General features: G+C 42.7%; 1 protein-coding gene across 6 annotated transcripts in view; it reads right to left on the minus strand.

Annotated features, from left to right (window-relative positions):
• Positions 1–2055: 2055 nt before the first annotated feature.
• Rufy1 (RUN and FYVE domain containing 1) overlaps positions 2056–26873 on the minus strand; it is a 57695-nt gene continuing 32877 nt past the window's right edge. For 3 of the 6 annotated variants that reach the window (XM_071612154.1, XM_071612152.1, XM_071612156.1), the window contains exons 8-19: positions 26392–26461; positions 24165–24266; positions 22761–22877; positions 20428–20595; positions 14772–14869; positions 12211–12330; positions 11454–11583; positions 9115–9209; positions 7126–7314; positions 5550–5598; positions 3737–3814; positions 2056–2682 (exon numbers count right to left, since the gene is read on the minus strand). In XM_071612154.1, coding sequence (XP_071468255.1) covers positions 2539–2682; positions 3737–3814; positions 5550–5598; positions 7126–7314; positions 9115–9209; positions 11454–11583; positions 12211–12330; positions 14772–14869; positions 20428–20595; positions 22761–22877; positions 24165–24266; positions 26392–26461 — 1360 coding nt within the window. In that variant the 3' untranslated portion in view covers positions 2056–2538. The other 3 variants (XM_027953328.2, XM_071612153.1, XM_027953331.2) reach the window with 3 other exon arrangements.

Here is a 26873-nt window from a genome sequence, read left to right on the forward strand (position 1 = left end):
GAAGTGACTTGCCTAAAGCTCCCTGAAAGTTCAATTTGGGTGCACTGAAAATAAACGTACAGATAGATGGTACCAGAACAGTTTGGGGATGTAAACTTTTCCTGAAAATTGGGCCCTGTGTGGGGTTAACAGGTGCTTTGTGTATATATATATATATATATATATATATATATATATATATATATATATATATATGTAGTCTATTGTGATGCCATGTGGTTCTATAATAGGGTTTGAAAACATATAGCTTGGGGTTGGAGTTGTAGCTCAGTGGTTGAGTGCTTGCCTAGTACAGGTGAGTCACTGGGTTTACTCCTTGGCACCACATAAAAAATAAAGGTTAAATTCTTAAAAAATCTCCAAACTGTCTTCCAAAGTAGCTTCATATTTCCACAAGCAATTAATTAAAATGCCTTAAAAAAAAAAAAGCCTACAGTGTGGAATGAATGTGGCTTTAATGTGGGGCAGATCTAGTTTTGAAGTCTTGCTATGCAGTTCTGTGCTGTAGGGCCCTGGGTAAATCCTGGGGCCTAAACTTCTGACCCTCCCACATTTTTCCATCTGTAAGACAGATGTTGAAGGGAGCAATAAATGTGGAGTTTGGTTTTGACAGTACTATAGATGTGTCATAGAGTCAGGACTGATGGAGGTTGTAGGTGAACCTTCTGCAGGAAAAGCCCAAGGAAAGACAGCCAGTGTTGGGTTCTACTATGGCAGGTCTGGTACAGCTAATATCAAGCTAAGGAACTGTGGGAAGTGAAAGCATGGGGTTTTAGAAAAGCAAGGTGTCAGTCTAGAAGGTTGGGAAGTCTAAGACCTAGATTGGACTGACTTGTCTGATGTCTGGGCATTGCATTACCTCAGGTGGGGCTCCAGAGAAGAACAGTCCGAAAACAGTACCTGCCCTAGCATTTTTTTTGGTGGGGGTGGGGGCAGGGGGGTTAGTGAGGCTGGAACCCAGCAGTTCTCTACCACTGAGCTACATTCCAGGTCTTTTTTTGGGGAGGTAATGGTGGGGTACTGGGGATTAAACCTCAGGGGCATTCTACCACTGAGCCACATCCCCAGCCCTATTTTGTATTTGATTTAGAGATAGTGAGGCCTTAAGCAACTCAGTGAGACCTAAGTGCTGAGGCTGGCTTTGAACTTGTGATCCTCCTGCCTCAGCCTCCCAAGCCACTGGGATTACAGGCATGTGCTACTGCATGCGGCCCCCAGTCCTTTGAAAATAAATGCCTCACCCTCAACTCCTGCCCAAATCTTTGAGGAAGGATTCCATTAGCTTTCTAAAGCTGGCCTTGAATTTGTTGTCCTGCCATTCGTTGGAGTTGCTGTATTATAGGAGTGGGCCACTAGGCACAGTGTACTCACTGCTTTTTTGGGGGTGTGTGTGTGGGGGGGATACATTTTAGAGACAGGGTCTCACAGCCCCTTGCTTTTTTTTTTTTTTGCTGAGGCTGGCTTTGAACTTGCGATCCTCCTATGTTGGCCTCCTGAGCCGCTGGGGATTATGTACCACCACGCCTGGCTTTCACACTGTTTATGAAATTAAAAATAATGTGTGGCAGGTACTTTTTCCACAGGTTTTTCTATCTATCATTTATCCACTCCCATAAATAGATGGTCCCGATTTAAGATGGTTCAACTTGGGTCATTTTTCAACTTTCACTGGTGTACCCCAAAACTAGAGTTTTCCAATAAATCACATGCTTTATATAAAACAGGCTTTGTGTTAGATGAGTGCTCAACTGTAAGCGCATATTGCAGGCAGGCTATGATGTTTGACAGGTTAGGTATAGTATTTTGACTTATCTGGACATAGCCCCATTGTAAATTAAGCAGCACCTCTATAAATAAATGAAAGACTTGAGCTTTGATAACAAGCTTAAGGCCATAGCCCCAACTTGTGCAATGCCCACTCAAAAGCATCTTCACCTAAAACCTTGCTCTCCTGGCTATGGACCTCATGGCTCAGAACCCTAAGAGCAAGCTGGAGGGCAGGGTGCCCCAGGCTTCTGTGCAGTTGACACAAACTTGCTTTTTGTACACACCAGGGAAAAATAAATGACTTTATTGCATGGCCAACAAAAGGTATTCACAAGGACATGGAAGAGCAAATCTCTAAAGCAGATAAAGCACAAGGATAGATGCTTTGTGCTATAAAGCATTGCACAAATAAAAAATTATGGGGAGGAGAAAAACTGATTGCATACTAGAGTACAACTGCTATAAAAAAGGATAAATTTGAGAAGTGAAAAATGACAGCGAAATCATGTTTACATATGGACCAAAGTCAGTGATGGAACAAAGCAGATGGAAGAGTTTCAGTCCAGCAGTTAGTTGCAGTTAGTTCATACTAGGTGCTCAATAGCCACTTGGCACACTGTCTTCGGAGCAACAGCCACCAAGTGGAGATCTCATTCTCTGATTCTCTTGGGAAACTTCCCCAGCCTCTGGTGTTCCCTGGAGACCCAGAGTTTGGCACTGTACCTGAGGCTGCCCTCCATGCTGAGGCTCTTGAAGGTGGCTGGCCAGGCCTCAGGAGGCAGTGGATGAGCAGCGCTGCAGCAGCAATGTGTGGCAGTTGTCACACACTCGAACTGGCTTTGGGTAGGAGGGCAGGGCCAACTCGTTGCTGGAACAGGTGTTGCAGAATATGTGCCCACAGTTCCGGCAGTGGTGCTAGAGGAGAGGAAAAAGGTAGTCACAGACCCCTAGGGAGATGTGATCTGCATACCCACCCTAATACATTGAGGTCCCTCCCCACAGTGACACTGTCTAGCAATCCCAGTGTTATGGAGATCCTGGTTCATTCTCTGATTGCTGCATTCCAGAGTGGTGACCCAGTGTTTTTAGCCAGCCTTCCTGGGGCGTGAGGGAGTCACTCACTTTATAAAATTGTTGCCATGAACCTCTTAGGTGCTTGGGCTCCTTGAGTATGTGACAGACACCAGGTGGGCAGAGTGGGCATCCTCTGCTCTTCCTGGCTCTACAGACTTGTTAGACTAGACCCAGATCTTGAACCAAACCACTCACCTGGGGCCAGTCAGGCCTGCACTGTAGACAGACATGATCGAAAAGGCAGCCTCAAGAAGGGTGTCTCCAGCTCTGAACCTACTGTCCGGCACTGGCAAGGACTCTGGCTTTTCCTTTCCCAAAGGATATTAATAGGAGCAGATGTGGACATGGAACCCAAAGGTGTGTGGACGGGGTTGGTAGTGGCAGCGGGACAGGACTTGCCCTTAAATTCCCAGTGTTGCTTTGTTTGCTTTTCCATACTCAGCTTGTTTTGCTGAGGCTGCTCAAGACCCCTTGTATCCTGGACCAAAGAAGGAGGGCCTAGGAGTCTAACTAGATCCTGGAGGTGGCTATGCAAACAGGCAGATTTACCTGGGGCAAGTGCCCTGACTGGGGCCCCAGTGAGTTTTTGGTGACTTCCCGTGGATTCTGTTTTTGCCTAAATTGGCCAGACTTTGGTCCTGTTGCACACAGAAAATTTGCAATGGTGTACTTCCCTACAGCAGCTGTGTCATGAAAAGGACTGGTGATGAGGGGCCTGTACTGGCCAGGGTCCCCAAAAGTGAGGGGAGCCAGGCTGGACAGTCAGTTGCATAGATACGTTGGGGGGAGAATTGCCCATTTGCAGACCAATGAGTGTGATCACATTCTAACATCCGGTTTGACAAGGAACTAGAGAAAGGGGAATCTCAGTGGGTGACAACTCACCCCTACATACCTTTCTCCGGGAAATGGAGAACTCTTTTTCACACTGCTTACAGTGTGTTGCTTCGTCATCTTTCAGCCAAGTATGACCCTGAGGAGAAAGAAAACCCTGGAATTCCATTTTATGTCTTGGCCTCTGATGGGAGAGAAATTACCTGTGTTTGGCTGCATCCACTGTCTCTCCCTAATCACATCTGGTTTCCTTGTGAGGCATTGCTGCTTTCCTGCCAGATGTGGCCTCATACAAGCTGTAATGTAGGGAACTGCTATGACTGCAGTTGTCATTCATGTGTTCCAGATGGTGCCTGCCCTCTCAGCCTTCTGGTCTGCCTCCCACTGGGCCTTAAAAGATTCTCTAGCATCCTGTTACTTTGAGCCTCTCCCTTGCCCTTTCAATAAATCCCTTTGGCTGACATCACCAGAGTCAGTTTCTGGTGCTTGCTTCTCTTAAGCCATGCCTGAGACACTATCCAGAGTAACTACCTGAACTAATAGAAGGAAGACGGGTAGTATCTGAGTGGGACCAGGACAGCTGGTGACATGGGTCCCTGGGGAGATGTGCAGCATGTCCTCATGAATGCCCAACCCCCACCCTCAGCCCTGGGAAGCAGCTTAGCTCAGTTGTAGAGGAGGCATCTGGGGCTTTGAAAGATGAATTTTGGAAGACTTTCTCTGGGAAAATAGGACATGTCTTTTATTCAGCCTTAGGGACTAGGGTCAGAAATGATGCACTTTTCTGGCCCTTTAGTATCTGTTGGACATAACAGCAGGCCCTTGGGGCTACCAAATGTGTGCCCAGGATGCATCCCACCTCAAAAGAGCTCAAAGTAGCTCCAGGGTCCTGTTCTATGATTTTATCCTCCCTCTAAACAGTTAAGCTGTCACTGCTGTACACTTCTACATATGGTGGGGGATATAAAGGCAGGTGTCTTATAAAAATTACAGCCAAGGAATTTTCAGTTTGTAAGGGAGGGTTGATTTTGTTTTGTTCCCTTGTGCTGGGGATGGAACTCAAGGCTTCATACACATTGAGTGTTGTATCACTAAGCCACATCCCCAGCCCTGGGGACAAAGTAAACTTATGTTACATAGAAGTTCATACTGCTGTTAGTTGCTGTGACAGTTTTTGCTTCTCACCTACTATTGTACATGGAAGTTAGATACAGCAATGTTGAGAGTCTCTGTTCTGGACACACAAAGGGTGACAGATGGAGGAGGACTGCTTTGGCACTGCTGCCAAAGCAGAATGGAGTCAGAAAAGCTCCTGCAAACAGGGGGGCTGCCCTGCTTTGAATAGCCTGCCCTGGGAGTGATGGCAAGCCTAGAAAGTTTGCCTTTGCTCCCATTCTCCACAGCTAGCACACACATGGATTCCCTGCTTGTTCCTGTTCTTAAGTGGTATGTCGCATTCTGCCTTCCCCAGAATTATCTAGAATCTTTCAGTTGTCCAGAAACAACTCAGGATTTGGTTTAAAGTTCCCGGAAGTGACATGGTGCTCTGCAATGGGGCCTATATCATGATCTCTGGTTCTTAATCTGGGGGGGAAAATTCCAGCTTTCTTCCTTCCACATTTTCCTTCCTCTGGGGTACCTGTCATCTAGGCCTATTTTAAAGGTACAGCTGATGGCACAGGAACTGCAATCAGAAGATCTAGGTTCCAGCTCACACTTGTCCACTTGTTAGTCATTGCCACTGTCAAGTGACATGAAACTCTTGTCTTCACCTCCACTGCCTCAACCACGTTCTCATCTGATTGGGGAACACATAAATGCACATACTCATGGCAATGAGTACTGATTCTTATGCTAATAACATAATCTAATACCTTAAGTGCCTTATTTACTTCTTTTATGTCTTCCATCTTCAGCTTGGACCTGGAGGGCAAAAAAGAGATAATTTTGTAGCAATGAGAGGTTCTAGAATTTTAACAAAACTGCAGTGACTGTGGGCTCTGTGAAAACACTAGGACTAAGAAGTGTCATCCCAGACACTTCATCACACTGGCTTATGTGTAAATAAAATGAAACACTCTTTTGAGGCTGAGCTTGGAATCAAATCTGGGCCAAGAACAGACTGTAGCCTGCAAGGATTTGAAAAGATTTTAAAGTGGTTCCAATCATTTAAAAATTGATAATGATCTCATAGAAGCCCAGGTTTCTGGCTTCTTTGGATCTGTGACGTGCTTGCAGTAGGGAAAGGCTTGGTTTCTCTCAATTCTCCCTGGCCAGTATTCCAAGAGGCAGGCTCAAAAGGCATGGTCTTGTTTGTTTTGGAACTGAGGATTTAATTCAAGGGCACTTAACCATTGAGCTATACCTCTGGCCTCTTTTTTTTTTTTTAATTTTGAGACAGGAGGGCTGGGGAGATAGCTTGGTTGGTAGATTGCTTGTCCAACATTAACAAGGCCCTGGATTCAATCCCCAGCACCCCCCACCCCCAACACACACCAAAAAAAAAAAACAATTGAGAGGGTCTCCAAGTTGTCCAGGCCAGCCTTGAACTTGCAGTCCTCCTACTTTGGCCTCCCAAGTTGCTGGAATTACAGGCTTGTAAATGACCACACTTGGCTGGTCATTTGTTCTTGCTTCATTCATTCTCCACTCTGTTGTTAGGAATAATTATTTAGTTGTTCACATAAGAGACAGGACTGAACATGGTCTAAATTGGCAGAACTAAATCAAATAAAATCAAACTGCATTTGCAGTTTGGGGGAAGTCTGAGCCTTTCTTAAAAGCTGAGATCAATCTAAATTGACATTAGATTAGGGGCTGGGATGTGGCTCAAGCGGTAGCCACATCGATCCTCAGCACCACATACAAAGATGTTGTCCACCGAAAACTAAAAATAAATAAATATTAAAATTTTCTCTCTCTCTCTCCTAAAAAATAAATAAATAAATTGACATTAGATTAGACTGTCAAAATGGCAGGTCTCTGGGGGAAACAGGCCAGATTGCTAAATGAGGGATTAGAAAATAGCATCAGGCATTCACTACTGATCCTGCAGACAGCTCCTTCCCTCCCCTATTCAGTTGCAGAAATAGGCCAGCACGCTGACAGGATCAGAGACCGAGACAGTCCAGATGGACAGGCTTTGGCAAATTAGGTCATGATGGCAGTCTGAACACACAAGAATTCTGGAAAACACAACTCAGGAAGCACCCAAAAGTCGCCAAGATACAGGAACTTTCTTAGCTGGTAATGGGGTCTGAGAACAGGTTTTTCCTCTTCTGGCACCTGGTACTGGCTTGCAGGAGGGAGAAAGAACAAGGGGAGACAGCATGAAAGCAACTCCTGAGATGGTCCTGTCTGGGTTGCACATGCCTGACCTTGCAAAAGCTACAGAACTCAGCTGTGAGCAGCATGGTGACTGGGACATTTCCAAGATCAAAGGCCACTGACATTTTTGAGGTCTCTGGCTCATTAGAAGGGTAAATTCTAGCTGTGCCTTGAGTTTGTCCAGTGTGAGAGGACAGGTAGGAGGAAGCATGGTGCACGCTCCTGGCTGCAAACCCAAGTGGCCTGCTCTGGCCATCCCCAAGTTCCAAGTCTGCTTCTGGTGAGTGTTCCTGAGGTGCCTGAAGAACTGGCCTGTGATTGGAAAACAAGGAAAGACATTTGGCTCTGCCATTTCTCAAGGAACTGCCCCCAGTGGGGCAGAGGCCAGAGCAAGATGATTACCCAGCCAGCTGAGAGCATTGCAGGACACTCAGCCCCAGAAGATGGCAGGGATGAGGGTAGGAGGGGGCTAAGCAGCAGCCCTAAGCTTGTCTAAGCCCACACTCACAGACGGTGGGTGAGGATGGAGAATAGGCAGCATCTTCATCTGCATGTAGGAATATACAGAATATGTTCCCACCAGACCTGTCTTTTATTTTTATTTTTTACTATACTGGTGAATAAAACCAAGGGCACTCTACTACTAAGTTACATTCCTGTCCTCTTGTATTTTTTAAATTTTGAGATGAGGTCTTGCTAAGTTGCTGAAGCTAGCCTTGAACTTGTAATCCTGTTTTGGCCCCCTGAGCAGCTGGGAATACAAGTGTGTGCCACCATGCCTCTTATTTTTCTTAAAAAATGGAAGACCTTTGCTGGGCACATGCCTGTAATCCCAATGGCTTGGGAGGCTGAGATAGGAGGATTGCGAGTTCAAAGACAGCCTCAGCAATGGTGAGGCGCTAAGCAACCAGTAAGACTTTTTGTCTCTAAATAAAATACAAAATAGGGCTGGGAATGTGGCTCAGTTGTTGAGTGCCCCTGAGTTCAATCCCTGGTACCAAAAAAAAAAAAAAAAAGAAAAAAGACCTTTGACCTTTCTATACTGAGAAGAAAAAAATTCCAAGTTTGTACACACCCACATGCAACATGAGTGTTTCTAGCTTATTCTAATTTTCGTTCCCATCCATGGACCTGTGATGGCCACATAACACCTCAGCCCAAGCTATGCTGGTTACCAGGCCCCTATCTCTATGGTCATGGCACTTGTGTTAAGTGATAGTCCAAGACTTTGGAGAGCAGAAAGTAAACTCCTCAGGTCTCTGGGAGCTATGCAGAAAGAGGAACTTCCTCTGATAAGTGGTCCCACTGGGTACCATCTTGCCCCTGTGGGGGCTAGACACACCCGTGAGGTATATAATAGGACAGCAGAGGTAGGAGGTAGACTGGCTCCTGATTTTTTTTTTTTTAAGCCAGTTTGAGTTGGATTTCTATCACTTGCAACCAAGACAGACTTAACCCATAAGAAGAAATATCTTATCTATCCACTCTTTGAAAATTGAATTATTGTAGAAATGGACAAGGTCTAAAATCTGCAGTGTGACCTATTTCCAGGGCCATGTGTGCAGAGCAATCTCTCCAGACTGGGACACTGGGACACTGTGTAACCCTGTCAAGGCTACCAGGGTCTGTGCACCATCAGAACCTGGCAGAAAAGAGCCTCTGGTGGATCCAAGTGTCAACTCCCAGAAAAGGCAGGTGGGCAGGGCTGGCCAGTGTGCTGGCTGCATGGCAGTCTTTCTTAAACCACCTCTGTTCACTCTGGCCTGACTGTAAGTTGACCCAGCATCATCCTTAGGATCTAGATGTTAAGTTTGTGAACATGAGTGTTCTGGTCAATAGAAAAGAATATTCACAATAAATTAATCAATAGCTGATTAAAATTCCCATAGTTGATATCAGGGCTTGATTCCCTAGAGGCCTGACTTCCTAGGAGGTCACCCTTGAAAGCAGACAGGCCTCCTGAATAGCCCTGCCTCCTCCTAACAACAGGAAATAGGTTTGGGTGAGGTGGGCAGACTGGACTTGTGTGATACTTCTAATGGAGAGGCTACAGCAAGCCTGCTAGACCCAGCCCTGCGCACCAGGGGAAGGTGGGGGAATCAGGATTCTTACTGGCTGAGGTGCAGTCCCATTTCCTGGAGGGCTTGTTCTTGCTCATCACAGACCTTCTGTAACTCTACCTTCTCCTCTTGGAGTTCTCGCAGCTCCTAAAATGGATAAGCCAGGTCTGATATAGAATCACATTGTCACTGCACACCACTTAAGATTTAGTAGCCAGATCAACAAGAAGATCAGATTTTTTTTTTTTTTTTGGGTGCCTGGAGATTGTACCCAGGCTTTTGTGCTAAGTAAGTACTCCACCACTGAGCTACACCAACAGCCCTTTTCACTTTATTTTGAGACAGGGTCTTGCTAAGTTGCCCAGGCTGGCTTTGAACTTGCGATCCCGCTGCCTCGACCTCTGCAGTAGCTGAAATTACAGATGTGTGCCACCACATGTGGCTATATCAGAAAATCTTGCAAGAGCAAAATGTCGTTTGTTGCATTATTGTCATTTAAGACATTAGTGGATTATTTTTCACCCGCTTATTAAGAATGGGAAGCTGAAAAGTGAGTGCTATTGTAGGGGCTCTCAGCTGGGGACAGGGACATGGGACAGAGAATAACCACATTAAAAACAGTTATCCTTACAAGGCAAGTAAGGCTTTGCCTGGGCTTCTATTAAAGACAGACATTTTTATTTGTTTATTTGGTGGTGCTGGGTATTGAACCCAGGACCTTGTGCATGCGAGGCAAGCACTCTACCAACTGAGGTATATCCCCAGCCGGAGACAGATATTTTTTAAAAGCAGCTATTTTAAAAAGTATATAGATGAGTCTTATACAAAACTATATGAAGGTGCTGGGTGCAGTGGTTATATACCTGTAATGCCAGCAGCTTGAGGCTGAGGTAGAATACCAAGTTTGAGTCCACTTAAGACTGTATGAAAAGCTATGTGAGGGAGGGAAGCTCAATGGAGGACACAGACTGTGATCTGGGACCAGCACACCTGGCAGGGCCAGAATGGAGACACAGGGTTTTCGGGCTGATGGGAACAACAATGAGACTTAGACCAAGCAGTGAGCAGCTTCCCCAGACATGCCCCCCTGTACCTTGGGAACCTACAACCTATCAAGGGCTCAAAGGCATCCTGAGGCTTATTGGTGATGTCAGACACATTGTTTCTTTTGTTGGGGGATGGGTGGAGGAGGTATTTCAAATACAGACCAAAATATTTTGAGGAGGAATAGAGGAATATGTTCTGTGATGCAGCATAACTTTCTAAAGGTCCCCTCTTGTCCTCTACTTCCTCCCTCATCCCCTCTGAGTCCTGCAGAACCTTTCCCTTCTGCAGCAACTTAAGACACTTTCTAACGGCAACCAAGAGAACCTCTTGGCTCTAACTGCATAGCAGTATCTACTACCTCATCAATGCACAAAACCTAGGTCTGGAAGCTGTGTTGGTGACAACGGACCCTTGTGACTGGAAGGTATGGTGAAGGCAGTGCACTTTTTTGGCTCAATCCTGCTTGGGAACCTGTTGTATGACCCCCCCAACAAGGGAAGACCTCTGCAAGTCACAGTACACCAGGCTGGAACTAACTATCCAGAATGGTAGAAACTTCTGGGAAGCTGGCTGACTATATTAGGGAAAACATTTTCAGATTACCTCGTAGTTTCCTGAGAGGTGTCCAATTCTATAACCAGGCAGTGATGCCGTACTAGCACCCCCTCTTCTCTTGCTCACTGAAGCCTCAGGATCCAGGACATATCTTCAAACAAGTTGGGGCCTCCAGAGGACAGAGGTGATACCAGGGAAAATATATGCCTCAGGTTTTCCCTAGGGCTTATTTTGGGCTCTGGTTCAGTCTGCTTCCTAGAGATGACCTGACTCTGGACAGAGTGGCTGGCCAACCTCTGGGGTGAAAGTATAGACTGGCATATGTTCAAAAATATTGAACTCTCCTACAATACTCTAGTTTTCTTTCTGCAAATCTGCCACTGGCTCTCCACCAGTAGATGGTGATTGCTCTCAAATGAAATGGACTGCTGGCCTGAAAGGTACCCTGCCAAGTCTCCTGGGCTGTCTTTGCTCATTATTCAAGCCTCTGCTTGTCAGTTTTTCTCTTCCCAGATCCTCTGCCTCACTGTGAGGAAACCCTCCTGTTTTATTCTTTTCATAGCACTTAACATTCTCTGAGTTTATTTGGTTGGTGGCTTATTGACTTATGATTTGTCTGTACCTTTTCCTCAGATGCTTTGCTGGGTTGGGAACAGCAAAAACAAACCCTGGAACAGGGCCTGGCTCCCACACAAAGGGCACATGGAGGAGTAGGCAGGAGCATCTCTTTAGCAGAGGAGCATGGGGACTGCTGGATGCTCTTTTTCTCTCAAGGAAATTTCACCTTACCTTCTTTAATCCTTCTACTTGCTGTAGTTCTGTTCGGAGCAGAGAGGAGGTGTCTTTTTCATGCTGTAATTCTCGCTGAAGAGCTTGTCTTTGCTCTTTTTCTGATTTCAACTCTTTCTCTAGACTTGAACTGTTTTCCCAAAACAAAACCAGTTAGTCTCAATGGAGGTTTTTCATAGAAGATTCACAATTCACTCCACAGGGAAGGGAGTACCACCTGAATTTCCACAGGGGCATCTAAGCCCTTCAACAAGGTAGTGAAGTCAGGTTTCCTTTTCCCTAAGGGTCACCTGCACTTCCATAAGGACTAGGAATGCTAGTATTCACACCACACGAGTGAATACTCTTCCTGAGATAGAGACCTGAGGGTCAAGAAAATTCAGTATTTATTCTGCTTATGATAGCCTATAGACAGCCAAGAATATGGGAGGAAGGAAGCAGAAGAAGGTGATCAAGGTCAGAGATGACATTCCACTTAAATCCTGACTCTTCTCTCTCACCAGTTGAGTGGTCCTGGGTGGGGTCCCTGGAATCTGCTTCTAATATCGTTCGTCACATGGGGAAGAGCTATGTCTTTTCTCTCATTATTGTTTTTACACTTAGCATATATGATCTCATCCTAATCCTACATTTGCTGGGTAAACTCTGGGGTAGAACACTATTGGTTCCCAATTCTTCCTGGAGATGAGAAAAAAGATTGGAAGCCACCTTCCCAGTCCTCCCCAGCATGCTTCTGCCTACCATAGCTCTTTCCTACCATTGCTCGTGAAGTTGTGACAGCTGCAGCTGCAAGGCGCTGACCCTCCCGCCGAGCTCCTGCTGCAGCTTGTGGCTCCGCTCCTCTGCCCCCTGTCTTGCCCTTTCAGAATGCTGTAACCTAGAGGCAAGCACACGCATGGACTCCATCTTTGTAAGGAAAGGGTCATCTCAGGTTAAGGTACAATTATCACTGGCTTGAATATTTCCTTTTTTTTTTTTTTTTTTAATGAGTCAGTCTTGCTATGTTACCCAGGCTGGTACTGAACTCTTGGGTTAATGCAGTCCTTCAGCCTTCTGAATAGTTTTTTTTTTTTTTTCCTCTCTCTCTCTCTCTGTGCATGTTAGTGTTACAGAAAATTGAGTTCAGGGCTTCAAGTATGCCAGGCAAGTGCCTTATCACTAAGCTACACCCCCAGCCCAGTGAATTTTTTCTTTTAAACACCCCCAGCCCAGTGAATTTTTTCTTTTAAAACTAATTTACAGTCTAACTGACTTGTGTGTGTATATGTAGAGTCTTAGCACCTGTATAGCAAGACACAGATACTCCACAACCAAGATACACAACAGTTATATCACTCCAAAACCCTAGTTTTGTCCCACTGTAATCACACCCTCTCTCCATCCCAAACTTGTGGCAACCACTCATCTGTTCTGGGACACTATGGCATTACTTTTTTGAGAATGATATAAATGGAATTATACTTTATGGAACTTTTTAAGACTGGTTTCTTTTTCTTGGAACAATATCTTTGAGATCGACAAAATTTTTTGTGTCAGTGATTTATTCCTTTTAATTGCTGAGTTATATTTCATTGTATAATTGTACCAGTTTGTTTATCTACTCATCCAATGAAGGACACTGGGATTGGTTCTAGTTTTTGACAATATGAATAGAGCTGCTGTAAATATTTGTGTAGTGGTTTTTGTATGGATATAAGTTTCATTTCTCTTTCGAATATGTCTAGGAGCACAATTATTGGGTCATGTGATAAAGATATTAGTTTTTTTTTGTGGGGGGCGGGTACTAGGGATTGAACTCAGGGGTACTCAACCACTGAGCCACATCCCCAGCCTTTTTTTTTTTTTTGTATTTTATTTAGAGACAGGTTCACACTGAGTTGCTTAGTGCCTCGCTCTTGGTGAGGCTGGCTTTGAACTTGAGATCCTCCTGCCTTAGCTTCCAGAGCCACTGGGATTACAGCTGTGAGCCACCGTATGGCACAGATGTTTAGTCTATTTTCCAAAGTGGTTGTGCCACTTTGTGTCCCATTAATTATGTATGAGAATTCCAACTGCTCTGTGTCCTCATCAGCACTTGGTACTGTCATTAAAAAAAAAAAAAAAAATTAGCTGGGTATGGTACTACTTTCTTATAGTCCCAGGTACTCAGGAGGCTGAGGTGGGAGGATCACTTAAGGACATTCTGGACAACATAGTGAGACCTGGTTTCAAAAAAGAAAAAACAAAACAAAACAAAAAAAACTAGCTGTTCTGATAGATATGTGGGATCTCATCATTTTACTGTTTATTTCTCTAATGGCTATTGATACTGAATATCTTTTCATGTACTTATGTTCTGTTCGTATGTCCTCTGGTGAATATCTGTTTAAAACTTTTGCCCATTTTTTTTTTTTTTTAGTTGTATTGGACACAATACCTTTATTTTATTTATTTATTTTTATGTGGTGCTGAGAATCGAACCCAGGGCCTTGCATGTGCTAAGTGAACATTCCACCACTGAGCCACAACCCCAGCCCCACTTCTGCCCATTTTTAAATCAGATTGTTTGCTTGAGTTTTTAAGAGTTCTTTATAAATTCTGGATACAAGTTCTTTGTCATATGTGATCTGTAAATTTTCTCCAAATTTACATCTCGCCTTTTTATTCTCCTATGTCTTTCACAGAATGAAAGTTTAAAATTTTGATAGTCTAATTTATCAAGTTTTTCTCCTATGAATTATGCTTTTATGCTACACCTGCAAAAAAGATCTCTTTACCTACCCTAACATTATGAAGATTTTTTATGTTTTATTCTAAAAGTTTTATAGTTTTTAGTTTTACACTGAAATTTATGATCCATTTTCAGTTAACTGTTATAGACACATGAGGTGTAGACTGAGGTTCCTTGCTTTGCGTATGGGTATCAATTGTTCCAATATCATTTACTGAAAAGACTCTCCTTTCTGTACTTGTACTCTCACTTTTGTAAAAACAAGTTAAGCATATTTGTGTGGTCTATTTTTGGAATTTACTGTGATCCACTGATGACTTGATATATAAATGTGAAATATCAAATATCAGCGAGAAGGCACTCATTATATGGTTCTAACCCCTGAGAGGACAATTTGATTTCACAGTGACCAAAAGGCAGATTAACTGATTATGTGCTTAGGTCACACTGCTGCATCCAGTCCTCTTGTTGGGCAAGATTATGAGTCTGGAAAAGGGAAGTCACCTCAACTTGTCTGTACTCCTAAGAGGCACTATGAGTAGGTCTCTAGGCCCCCAAAATGCCTAGCATGTTCTAGGGATGGACTGTCTGCCAGGGGAAGTGATTACCTTTCTTCCATTTGTTTCATGCTAGACATAACTTGATTTGTTTTTCCTTCATAAGATGTGATGGCTTCATTCTTCTGTTGTAAACTGCTCTCTGCATTCTAAAAAAGCAAGGAAAAGGGTTCACATTGCTGCCCACCTTTCCCCCTATGTCTGTTCCACATTATAAATAGGGTCTAAATGTTAACCTTGCATGTTTTAACACTTTCAAGAATACTGCATTAATTGCTGCTCTTCCCTAGATCCTTGGAAGACAAATTAGGTCAAGGTTCTTAGCTCTGCTAACAGGAAGAAGAGCAAAGAGGGAGGTACTGGAATCTGCCCCTCCATAGCTAGAGCAGACTCAAAGTGTTCCTGAGCTGTCCCCTGTGCCAGGAAAATCTGCCAATTCATCTGACACCTCCTTTCAGCTGTCTCAAGGGAGGCAATGATAGTCCCATTTCTCCCATTACAAGAGGGACGCTTAGAAAGAGAAAGCAAGTAGCTGAAGGTTAGGGGGCACATGAGGAGTGAGGCTGGGTTTACTCCCACACCTGTATGACTTTCTCAGTTTAGGCTTTTAATCACAACACATTACAAGTAACCAGGAGGGGGCACTCTTTTATGTTTACAAGTGACACCTTGAAAATAAAAGGACACAGACAGGCTGAAGAGACATTAGTCCTAATAAATTCCTGAATAACATCCAGCCTATACTCTCTGACCGCCTACTCAGAAGGCTGAGGCAGGAGAATCCCAAGTTTGAGGCTAGCCTCAGCAACTTAGCAAGACCCAGTCTCATATTAAAATTTAAAAGGGCTGGGGATGTGTAGCTCAGAGGCAGAATGCTCCAGGGTTCAATCCCCAATACTACAATAAAACAAAACAAAATTAAAATAAAATAAACACTATGTGGTATTTCTTTTTAAAAAATTTTTTATTAATTATTGATGGACCTTTATTTATTTATTTGTTTATATGTGGTGCTGAGAATTGAACTCAGTGCCTCACGCATGCTAGGCAAGTGCTCTACTACTGAGCCACAACCCCAGCCCATTATGTGGTATTTCACTACACTGAAGACACATCATCATTTTTAAGTGCTGTGAAAAGAAAGAAAAACAAACAAACAAACAAACTGAAACACGACATGCCATTGACTGTAAGAAGCATCTTGATTTCAGGGATACCAAAATGTGAAAAATGTGCCTCGTGGATGATGAAGTACTTCTGTCAAATATGAGAGGCACAGTTAATTTTATTTTCGTGTGTTATGGTGCTGGGGATAGACCCCCAGGGCCTCTTAGATTTCTAGGCAAGTGCTCTACCACTAAGCTCCTCTCCTAGCCCCCTAGAGTAGTTCTTGTGGCTAATTTCAAACTTTAGTAAGTGTTTTTTAATGAAATAAAGACAAAACAAACGAGCATCATTTCAAAAGTTGAAAATGAGTTATAGTGCAAACCTGCAAAATGAGAAAGCAGAATATAATGAAGGAGAGGGTGGTCTGTTTTTTTCTCACAGCACGTTTTTTTTTTTTCCTTGGTACCAGGTGGTTGAACCCAGGGGCATTAAACCACTGAGCCATCTCCCCAGCCTGCTTTATATTTTATTTAGAGACAGGGTCTCACTATGTTGCTCAGAGCCTCACTAAGTTGATTGAACCCAGTGCCTCACTCATGCTAGGCAAGTGCTCTACCACTGAGCCACAACCCCAGCTCACTATGTGGTATTTCACTACACTGAAGACACATCATCATTTTAAGTGCTGTGGGGGAAAAAAACAAAAAACAAAAAAACTGAAACACATCATGCCACTGACTATAAGAGGCATCTTGATTTCAGGGATGCCAAAATGTGAAAATGGTTGGCTTTGATCTCATAATCCGCCTGCCTCAGCCTCCTCAGCTGCTGGTTATTACAGGCTTGCGCCACCATGCCTGGCTCTCACAACAGACTGACATGAAATGTATGGGTATTCCCATACCAACAACCCATGCTGACAACAAATGGTATCCTACAGTTCAATTCAATTCTGATACTAATTATGCAGAGTTAGTACCCACAGGTGGAAAAGTCCCCAAAAGACTGCCCTTACTTCCAACACTAGTGGGTCCCATTGCTGATATCCACATTTAATTCTATTGATACTGTTGATGAGTATGAGAAGGTGCTATGGGCACACAGACAAGCATGCAGGAGAATGCTGTGTGAAGAAGACAGCAGAGATGGGGGTGATGATTACCAAGAAAGGCATGCCAGGGTTGCCAGGAACCAGCAAAAGCTAAGAAAGGGGAATGGGAAAGATGCTTCCTTATAGCTTCCAAAATACTAACTCTGCTGACACCCTGATCTTAGACCTCTAGTCTTCAGGATCCCGAAACAGGAAATTTCTCTTAAGCCATCAGTTTTTGGTTCTTTGTTACAATACCCCTGGCAAACTAACACAATCTACTATCAAAACATACTGTAAAGCTATGGTTATTCAGACAATAACCATCAAACAGAATAGAAATGTCAGAGACAGCTGGGTGTAGTGAGTGGCCCATGCCAATAATCCCAGGGACTCAGGAGATTAAAGCAAGAGGATCTCAAGTTCAAGGCCAGCCCGAGCAACTTACTGAGACCCTGTCTCAAAATAAAAAATAAAAAAGTATTTGGGATATAGCTCAGTGGTAAACTGGGCTTAATCCCTAGTACTGAAGGGGGAAAAACTCTCCAAGAGGTATTTAATATTATCACGTGCCTCAAAATGAGGAATATGATGAATTCAACTGTGTACATTTGAAGCCTAAAGTGGAAAGGGTCTGAAGTGAAAATAAGTGGATACAATTTTAAGAGGAACAGAGAGTAACTTGGATCACAGTGCTGCCATAATAAAAGTCTAACATATGTGCAAGTGACTCAGCAGATGGGTTAGCGTTGCCAAAGCAGAAGCAACAAACCAGAAAGCTGGGGATCCTTGTTAGTTATGGCAAAGCAGTTAGTAAAACTATCACTCACCTAAACTTGGAAAACAAAGCACTTGTCAACTATGCTGGTGCTCCAGGAGAAGTGGCTGAGAAGAGCCAGAATGTTAATACGTGTTGGCTATCCTTGCTATCTGGGCAAGGTGCTGGGAATAGGGAAGAGCCCAAAGAGTTGAGGTTTGTAAAGCCAGCTGTTCTGGACCTTACAATATATGAGATAAGACTAAAAACTGAGTAATAAAGGCTCTATAAAACTTCTCACATGGAGCCAGGCACAGTGGCACATGCCTGTAATCCCAGCCACTCGGGAGGCTGAGGCAGTAGGATCCCGAGTTCAAAGCTAACCTCAGCAAAAGCGAGGTGCTAAGCAAATCAGTGAGACCCTGTCTCTAAATAAAATATAAAATAAGGCTGGGGATGTGGCTCAGTGGTGGAGTGCCCCTGAGTTCAATCCCCAGTATCCACCTCCATCGACCCCCCAAAAAACTTCCCACACGGTACAGGGATACAGTTCAGTGGCAAATTACTTGCCTAGTATGCATTAGGCCCTGGTTTTAATTCCCGGCACTAAAACAAAATTCTCAAGCAGCAAAACTCAGATCAAATTTCGTTTTCTCACACCTAAAACTATTGTTTTGGATTATCTGCTGTTAATAGGACGGAGAGAGAGAGAGACACACACAAAACAGACATTCATAGAGCAATGACACAGGTATGAGAACTGTATTCAATGAACTCTGCTCACTGACAGACCAGAAGTGATGAATGAGGCCACTGTACTGTCAAAGGAGCCATGAGTCTGGTCTGAAAATTTCTTGTGGCTGTTTGGTTCCTATTACAATTGCCATGCTGGCAAAGTGACACCAGCAAAAAGCTGGCCATCAAACCTGCTTTTTGTCTGTGGACATGGTCTCTTGACTCCCCCTTGAATATTACTGAGGAAGATGGTGGACTTTAGGTAATATAGAAGCTCTTTCAGAAGGCAGTACCATAGAAGCAAGAAATGCTAAGAAACAGCCTACCATTAGGTGCCACAGCCTTTACAGTTCCTGCCCAGAGGGCATAAGCAACTACTTATGGGCCAGCAACTGCCTACCATGTTTCCCTTTTCCAAATGGGTGCTTCTGTTGGGTGCATCTTTGTACCATCCTGTACTAATATGATGGGCTATTGTGAGAAACAACTGTCTTTCAGCTCCAGGGTACATGGGCTGTTGGAAAGTGCTAACCATTAGCCAGGGCCTACAGTTTTGGAGGAGGAACCAGATGGGACTTCAATAGCAGTTCCTATAGGGATGGCTATCATACAGACAATTGTGTCTACCCACAAATATTCTCCCCTTTATCAGGCCTGTGGCCCAGGAAAGATGACTCTCTCAGAATCCCCTTGAAGCCAAGTGTGGCCTTGGTGACTAACTCTTTCCCATAGAACTGACTGGAAGTGATGTGTGCAACCTGTATCTCACTGCTAGACAGGAAATCCTTGGCCCTGGACTTTTGTTCTTCTCCACCCTTCTTATTGCAGGAACGGTAACAACTAGAGTAGCCTGGAAAGCTTAAAGTGCATTAGCCTAGGCCCCTAAATGACTGTGGAGAGTATATATGCTAGTCTAAAATGGTCACTTGGAACTCTTCTGTCACATAAATACATACTTCCATATTTATAAGCTATTCTATTTTAGAGTTTACTAAATTATTATAGTGGTTTTCCCCTAACACACAACACTAACTAAATTTGTTTCTCTATGGTCTCAAAACAGAAGAAAACATGAAAAAAAATTAAAATAGATCATTTGTAAAAAGGATAAAATTATTTTTCTCCTTTATTATTTCATCTTACATAACAGTTTTTATTTATTTATTTATTTATCGTGGTGCTGGGGATTGAACCTAGGGCCTTGTGCATGCGAGGCAAGCACTCTACCAACTGAGCTATCCCCAGCCCTTAACAGTCCCCCCCCCCCCCCCCCGCAAAGGCAGAAGAAATTAGTTTTTTAGTACTGTCTGCTCTCACATTATCTGTGACATAGATATTACTGGAAGTGAGGGTCAAACTATGTCCATGGAAAATGAAGTATGTCTATTTTGGCAATAAAATAGGAACCAGAACTTTTAAAAAAAAGTTTTAGGACACAGAATGGTACCCTTGTGGATGGCTTCTGGGAAAAACCTATATAATTTTTAGATGCTATTTTTCAAACTCTGATTGATTCTTTCTGGCATAGTTCCCTTTGATCACTCTGAAGTGACATAAGAGAAGTAAGCAACTAGCTGTGTGACCCACAGGCTCAGCAACAATAACCTCATGGCAAAGTTTGGAGAAGATAACACTAAATGCTATCCTTAATTCCTTTCTCCATCTCTTAGTGCATACAATGAATCACTGAAATAGAAGTAAACAGCTAGGAGACACTGATAAAGTTTGGCTTGCATTAAAAAGATATCATGCTTTAGTTGTGCCAGCAGGGTTATGTGATTTAGCCGCTTAGTTCTGCCCTGTCATTTCCATTCTCCTCATTTCACAAGGACTGCTGTCAGACTCAAATAAAATAAATGTAGTACCACAAAAGGGCCAAGGACCAGGTCCGAAACATACTGGGCACTCACAGATATGTATATGCCCATTCTGCAGGAAGAATGATGTAAGACTGAAAGGGAGCACATGGAAAGCAGCAGGAAACCAGATTATGATATAGACCCAAAGCCAATTCCCACCTGAACTTTGTGAAACATCTGTAAGTTAATTGCTTTGACTTCTTCCAGCTGTTGGCGTAGGGCAACAAGTGTGTCCTGCTTCTCGTGGGTATCCTTTTCCAGTAGCTTCATGGCGATTTCCATTTCCATTTTCATTCCAATTTGTAACTCCAGCTCTTTTTCTAGTTCCTTTAAAGGATATTTACAAGAAAAATGCAATTAAAGTAGATAACAAAAATATATTTAACTGGGGTAGTATCTTGGGCAATGACTAAAAGACAAATTACAAATCAGAACAGGTTTGAGAAAAGTCTGTCTGGAGGTTAAGTTTCTCCCCTTTTCCTCATCATATAATTAAATTTGGCTTTACATTAAATCAATAGAAAGCTGACTTGGCAATAAGAGCCTACGGTTCTAGCAACCAAGTTCTCCGAACCCAGAGAATTAGAATCCATAATCTAAAATGTGTCTTGTGCTTGCATGCTAGAAGGGATCTGATGTTGCAATGTTACAATCTCTGGAATGATTTGCTACTTTATGGCAAAAAACATACAACCACTTTAAAAATTTCTTTCTTTCTTCTTCTTCTTCTTCTTTTTTTTTTTTTTTTGCTGGGGCTGGGATTGAACCTATTGTATGCTAACGATTTTGAAATGGTTCTTTTCATCCTGAATAACTTAGGCTACTTTGCCCCACATTCATTCAAGGAAGCAAATAAGTAAAGCTAGCTACAAATTGGGTTTAAAAAAGCAACTGAAGTCCTAAAAAATAGAAAATGTAATTTTAAACTATTCCAATAAAGCTAAATGAGGAAGGAGGGAAAAACTGGGCTTGATAGGGAATGTAGTGGCAAAAATCCCAGCAACTCTGGGAGGCTGAAGTAGGAGGATTTCAAGTTTAAGGCCAGCCCCTGCAACTTAGCAAGATCCTATCTCCAAAAAAGAAAAGGGGTGGGGAGAGGGGGGAGTCAGGAATGTAGATCATTGGTGAAGTGCTGCTGGGTTTGATTCCCAGTACCAAAAAGAAGAAGAAAAATGTGTTTAATAAAGAACTTGCGCCACTGACAGACAGATAAATGGAAATAATAGCCTAAGAGTGTGGAGAGCACGGACTGAGAATGGAAGTGCCAGGTCTGAGACTGGGGTTGCTTGATGCTTGGTGCCTGGTAAAGTTTCTGTGCAAAGGTGCAGGATGCCTACCTGTTGTGGTAATGCCCTCCATGAGGAGGCTCTGTACTAGAGTCTTATCAGCATTAACCTTGATGTCAGGCACACAATTCCTGGAATAGAGGAACTCTCTTGCTAGACAACCACAATGTTTCACCAAGCTCCCCTGCTCCTGAACCTACCCTCATAATAGTAACTTAAACAATGGACTTTCTTGAGAGCTACACAAAGCTGCATATTGCACATTGCAACTGTAGAATGTAACTGCGCAATTAGTTGTATAATGTTGCCAACTCTGTAACTTTCATGAATACAAAGAATAATGCTTGAATAGTCTTCATCTGATAATGAGACATATATAAATAAAGATTGCTGGTGTAATTCTTTAGACTTGCTTCTCCATTAGAGAGCAGCGCTCCACATGACCCCAGCTGTTATCTTCAAAATCTGAGTCTGTGAGTCTTTATTTTTCTTATCCCCCTTTGCCCCTCACTGGAACCTGCCAGACTGGCTACACTGGTCATGGCATAAGAGAATGGTATTGTCAAAGAAATCGTGAGTCTAGTCTCCTAGCAACCTCTAAAAAATGTTTATAAAATGGGAACAAAATATAAATGACAATGCAGAATTTCATTAGGATTTTTTAAAAAACTAACAACTTATTTTATTTTATTTTTTTTTTTGTACCAGGGATTGAACTCAGGGACATCTGATCACTGAGCCACATCCCCAACTCTCAAACTAACAACTTCCTATGAGTGGCATCAGGTTTTAGCACACACGTGAAAAGGGCTGGTTGTGTTGGTGCAAGCCTGTAATTCCAGCGGTTCGGGTGGCTGAGGCAGGAGGATCACGAGCAAAAGCTCGTGAAACCCTGTCTCTAAATAAAATACAAAATAGGGGTGGGGATGTGGCTCAGAGATCAGGTGCCCTTGAGTTCAATCCCTGGTACCCGTCCTGGCAAAAAAAAAAAAAAAAAAGCGTGTAGACAGAAGGGTTGGAGTCATGGCTCAGCTTGCCTAGCATGTGTGAAGCACTGGGTTCAATTCTCAGCACCACATATAAATAAATAAAATGAAGGTATTATGTCCATCTATAACTTAAAAAAAAAAAAAAAGGAATAGAGGGATTTAACTTGGAGAGCTACAGAGAAATTCTTCCTAAGGATGCCCAGTCTTGCATACTTACCAGTCGAACTTTCTTCTCCTCCTTTAGCTGCTTCCATACATCACTGTACATTTCATCCAGTCCTTGCCGGGTCTGCTTGTAAGTCTCCAGCTCAACTTTGGTGTCCTGTTTTGTTATCTATAGCAATCAAGAACACCAAGAGGAATGGTTTGCTTATGGTAAACAAAGTAGCTACAGAGTATTTAAACTTTGAAAATATGTAGGACAATTTCTGCTTTCTTTGCATGATAAAGGTGAAATCTATAAAGGTATTAGAATTTGAAGATAAAGAATGAGAGTAGCCAATAAATTTTTTAAAAAGTTGGGCTCAAATAGCAAATTTATATTTAATTTTCTTTAAAACAGTACAAGAGACCCTAGCAGGAAAGGCTTTTATCCAATCTATCATTCAGTATTTATTGACTTTTTTTTTTTTGCACTGGGTGGATTTAGTGGTGAATCTGATAGGGTTTCTACCCTTAAAATTGTCAGGTGAGACAGCTGCAAGCTGGCAATTTTACAAAATAATACGTGGATTCTATGATGGAGGATGTATAAAGAACTATGGGAATATGGGAGAAGGGTATAAGCCCATCTGTGGGTATCATGGATGGCATTACAGAAGACTCAGCATATGAGCAGAAGTTGAAGAATGAAAAGAAATCTTGGCATAAAGGCCCATAAGGCTAGGAAGTCCAAGTGGTCCATGGGGCCTGAGAGTGACATTGGCAGGGATAGAAACAGAAATAGGAAGTACTTTCTGACATCAAAGGCACATTCTGAGAACTGGATCATTATTAAACTATAGTCAAGTTGGGTGTGTGATGCACATCTGTAATCCTGGAGGCTCGGGAGATTGAGACAGGAGGATCACGAGTTCAAAGGCAGCCTCAGTAAAAGCGAGGTGCTAAGCACCTCAGTAAGACCCTGTCTCTAAATAAAATACAAAATAGGGCTGGGGAAATGGCTCAGTGGTGGAGTGCCCCCGAGTTCAATTCCTGGTATCAAAAACAAAAAACTAAAGTCAGCTCTCATACCTGCAGTCTCTGCATCAGTAGATTCAACCAATCACAAATTGGAAATATTTGAAAAAAAAATTATTCTGTATTAAATATGTACAGACTCTTATTCCTTGTCATTATTCCCTAAATTATACAGGATAAAAACTATTTACATAGCGTTTATACTACATGAGGTATTATGAATAATCTAGAGATTGAGTTATAGTATCTGGGAGAATATACATAGGCTATATGCCAATATTACATTGTTTTATATAATGGAACTTGGATTTTGATATCCTAGGGAGATGATCCTAGAACCAATCTCCCACAAACACCAAGAAAAGACTATATGAGTTGGAGACTGACAATAGGTACATCTGAGTGAGTAACATGACACATAACTATAAGGTCAATTTCTTACCTCTACGCTCTTTTCACTTCTTTCACGAATTAATTCATTTTGTTCTCTTAATTGCTGCTGTTCTTCTTGAAGTGAACAAATCCGATCTGTTGCAGCTGACAGCTGATTAAGAGAGATTTTTACATTTCTTAACATCAAAGTTAATCTTACTGTTAAAATTAAAATATCTACTCGGCATCTTCACAATTAACAACTTATTTTCAGATGCCTTATACTGAATAGGGAATATATGGTTCAAAATCCCAAAGACACAAAAATGTATATAGTAAAACTCCCTCTCCCATCTATCTACCTGTGCCCTTAGTGATCTCAGCTCTCCCCAGATTTTCTCCCTTTGCAAAAATGGTAATATACTACTACTTCATGTGGGCAATGATTTATTGACCAAAAAAATCAGCAACAGCCTGAATTCTACTATTAGAGAAATGGTTACATAAATTATAGTGGAAGTAAGGCAGGTGCACTGACACACGCCTGTAATCCCAGTGACTCGGGAGGCTGAGGCAGGAGGATCGTGAGTTCAAAGCCATGCCCTAGAGAAATCCTTCCTTTCCTTGAATATGTTTAGGGAAAAGTTTAGGGAAAAGTATATAGAAGTTGGATGGATCTGCCTGAGGAGAGGATATTACAAGTAAGGGAGATGATAAAATACAGCAGCTAGGTCCCTCCTTATTCTAGACTCAGAACACAGCTTGCAGAGAGATGGGGAGGCTGGAGAAGGAGCAAGAAGCTTGATATCTGTCTCTGGTACCTGGCTCTGTCCTCAGCATCATTTCCCAGTGAAAGGACCTAGAGCCATTGAATGCCTCTCTTTTTCTTTTGTCAAAAGCAGTAAAACTCCTCAGAATTACTTTCCATTCAGGCTTGGAAGCCAGTTGGGTTTCTAAGCCATTGCTGTGCCCAAGTGAGACACCTTAAGGTTTTAAAAGGGGTACTACTCTCAAAAGGGAAGAAGCAGATCAAGGTGGTAAAAGCTACTTTTCTCTACTCTCTGAAGATACAGAGAGCATACCTTGATGGAGGAATACTTTTCTCTAAAATCTTCTCTTATAATAATTTGCTTTTAACAAAAATAACCCAGCTGTTCAGTTTTGATACTGAAATCAGACCTTCAGTCAAAGCATGCTACCTGGTCTGAGAGAACATAAAGTGATCTGCTCATTCTAAAATCAATTCACATTCAAGTACTCCCCAACCCTCACAACTGTTCTATCAGGCATAGTCATGATATTCAGTTGGCAATCTTTATGACAATACTGTAAAGTATGTATCATCACCCAACTTTAAGACAAAAGTGAGGCTCAAAGACCTACCAAGGTGACCGTGTCTTCCTATGCTAAATTCAGTGAAGTTTCTCCCATGATGCCCCTACCAATGAACACTGTCTTTGAATTTCCTTCCTCTCTTATAAATCTGAGCTCTTCCTCTGAAAGCCTTCAGGACTGGCCCCTCAGGAGAAAGCAGTCAATTAAAGTGTGCCTTAAACCAGGGTCCTTGTTACAAAGGTGTGCTCACTGAGTCTCCTTTCACTGTCCCCTGTCTCCATGTCTTGGAGGTGTTTCTTTTCCATCTCAAAGTCCTCTTCCTTCCCAATGAGACTAGTGGGGAGGCCTGAGCAGCAGGGACCGCTACCTGTGGAAAGCCTCAGAAAGGCTGAGCAACCCCCCTCCTGCTAACAGGAGACAAGATGTGTCCACCAAAGAGCCTGCTGGGCAGCTGGCAGCAAGCTGTCTTCCTCGGCCTCAGCCCTCCTTCTTCCTGTCCTTTCATTCTCTCTTCCTAGTGAGAAAGCAGAGAAAGACCATGCTGTGGGGAGACCGTTTCCATGCTCCTGAGAGGCCAAAACAGAAGGGGTGGGCTACGGTGCCTCTCATAATGGAGTTTGTGCCTTCTAGGGCAGCAGGGAGGCATGTGACATCACAGGAAAGGTGGAAAAGAGGAAGAAACTGCACTTTGACAGGCAGAAGCTGGACTGTTGCAAAGTACTGTTACTTTGGGATGATAAAACCTAAGACACTAAGAACTGGCTCATGATCAGCTGAGGTGTCTCACTGGGAGTCTTGAATAGGGCAGAACACAGATATTCTCTTGTCCCATGTGCAGCTCAACCCAAGGTTAATAATCCCCCTTCCTAACAGTGAGAAACTTTGGTCAGATATACCAACTGTACCATTTTTCTTAACTTTGGGTCATTCTGTTTGTTCAAGGGTTTCAATAAGTTACAAACCTCTTCCTGAAGCTTTGCATTAGTCTTTTCCAAACCATCTATCTTGGTCTGAAGATCTCCAACTGTGCAGCTGTAGAAAAATAAAAATATTAGGTAAGTGTGAACTCTTTTTTCTTTAAAGCTTTTTTAAAGAAGGACAATATCTTTATTTATTTATTTATTTTTTATGTGGTGCTGAGGATCAAACCCAGTACCTCACAAGTGTGAGGCAAGTGCTCTACTGTTGAGCTATAACCCCAGCTCCTAAGTGTGAACTCTCTGTTTACCCAAATTGTAAATGATGAGAAGAGAAATTCTTAGATTTCCTGGATGAAATGAAAAAGCAAAAGGACTCTAACTCAGAGGAGATGAGAATAATAAAAATATTGTTTTTATTTAAAAAAATTTAAAAATACTTTCCAATAAGTTTCACCCCTAAAATATGTGATTTATTCCCTTTTTAGTTAGCTGAAAATATTTTTATTCCAATACAATAGATGATG

Source organism: Marmota flaviventris, chromosome 5 (genome assembly GCF_047511675.1).
Source record: "Marmota flaviventris isolate mMarFla1 chromosome 5, mMarFla1.hap1, whole genome shotgun sequence".
In the NCBI taxonomy this organism is placed as follows: Eukaryota; Metazoa; Chordata; class Mammalia; order Rodentia; family Sciuridae; genus Marmota; species Marmota flaviventris.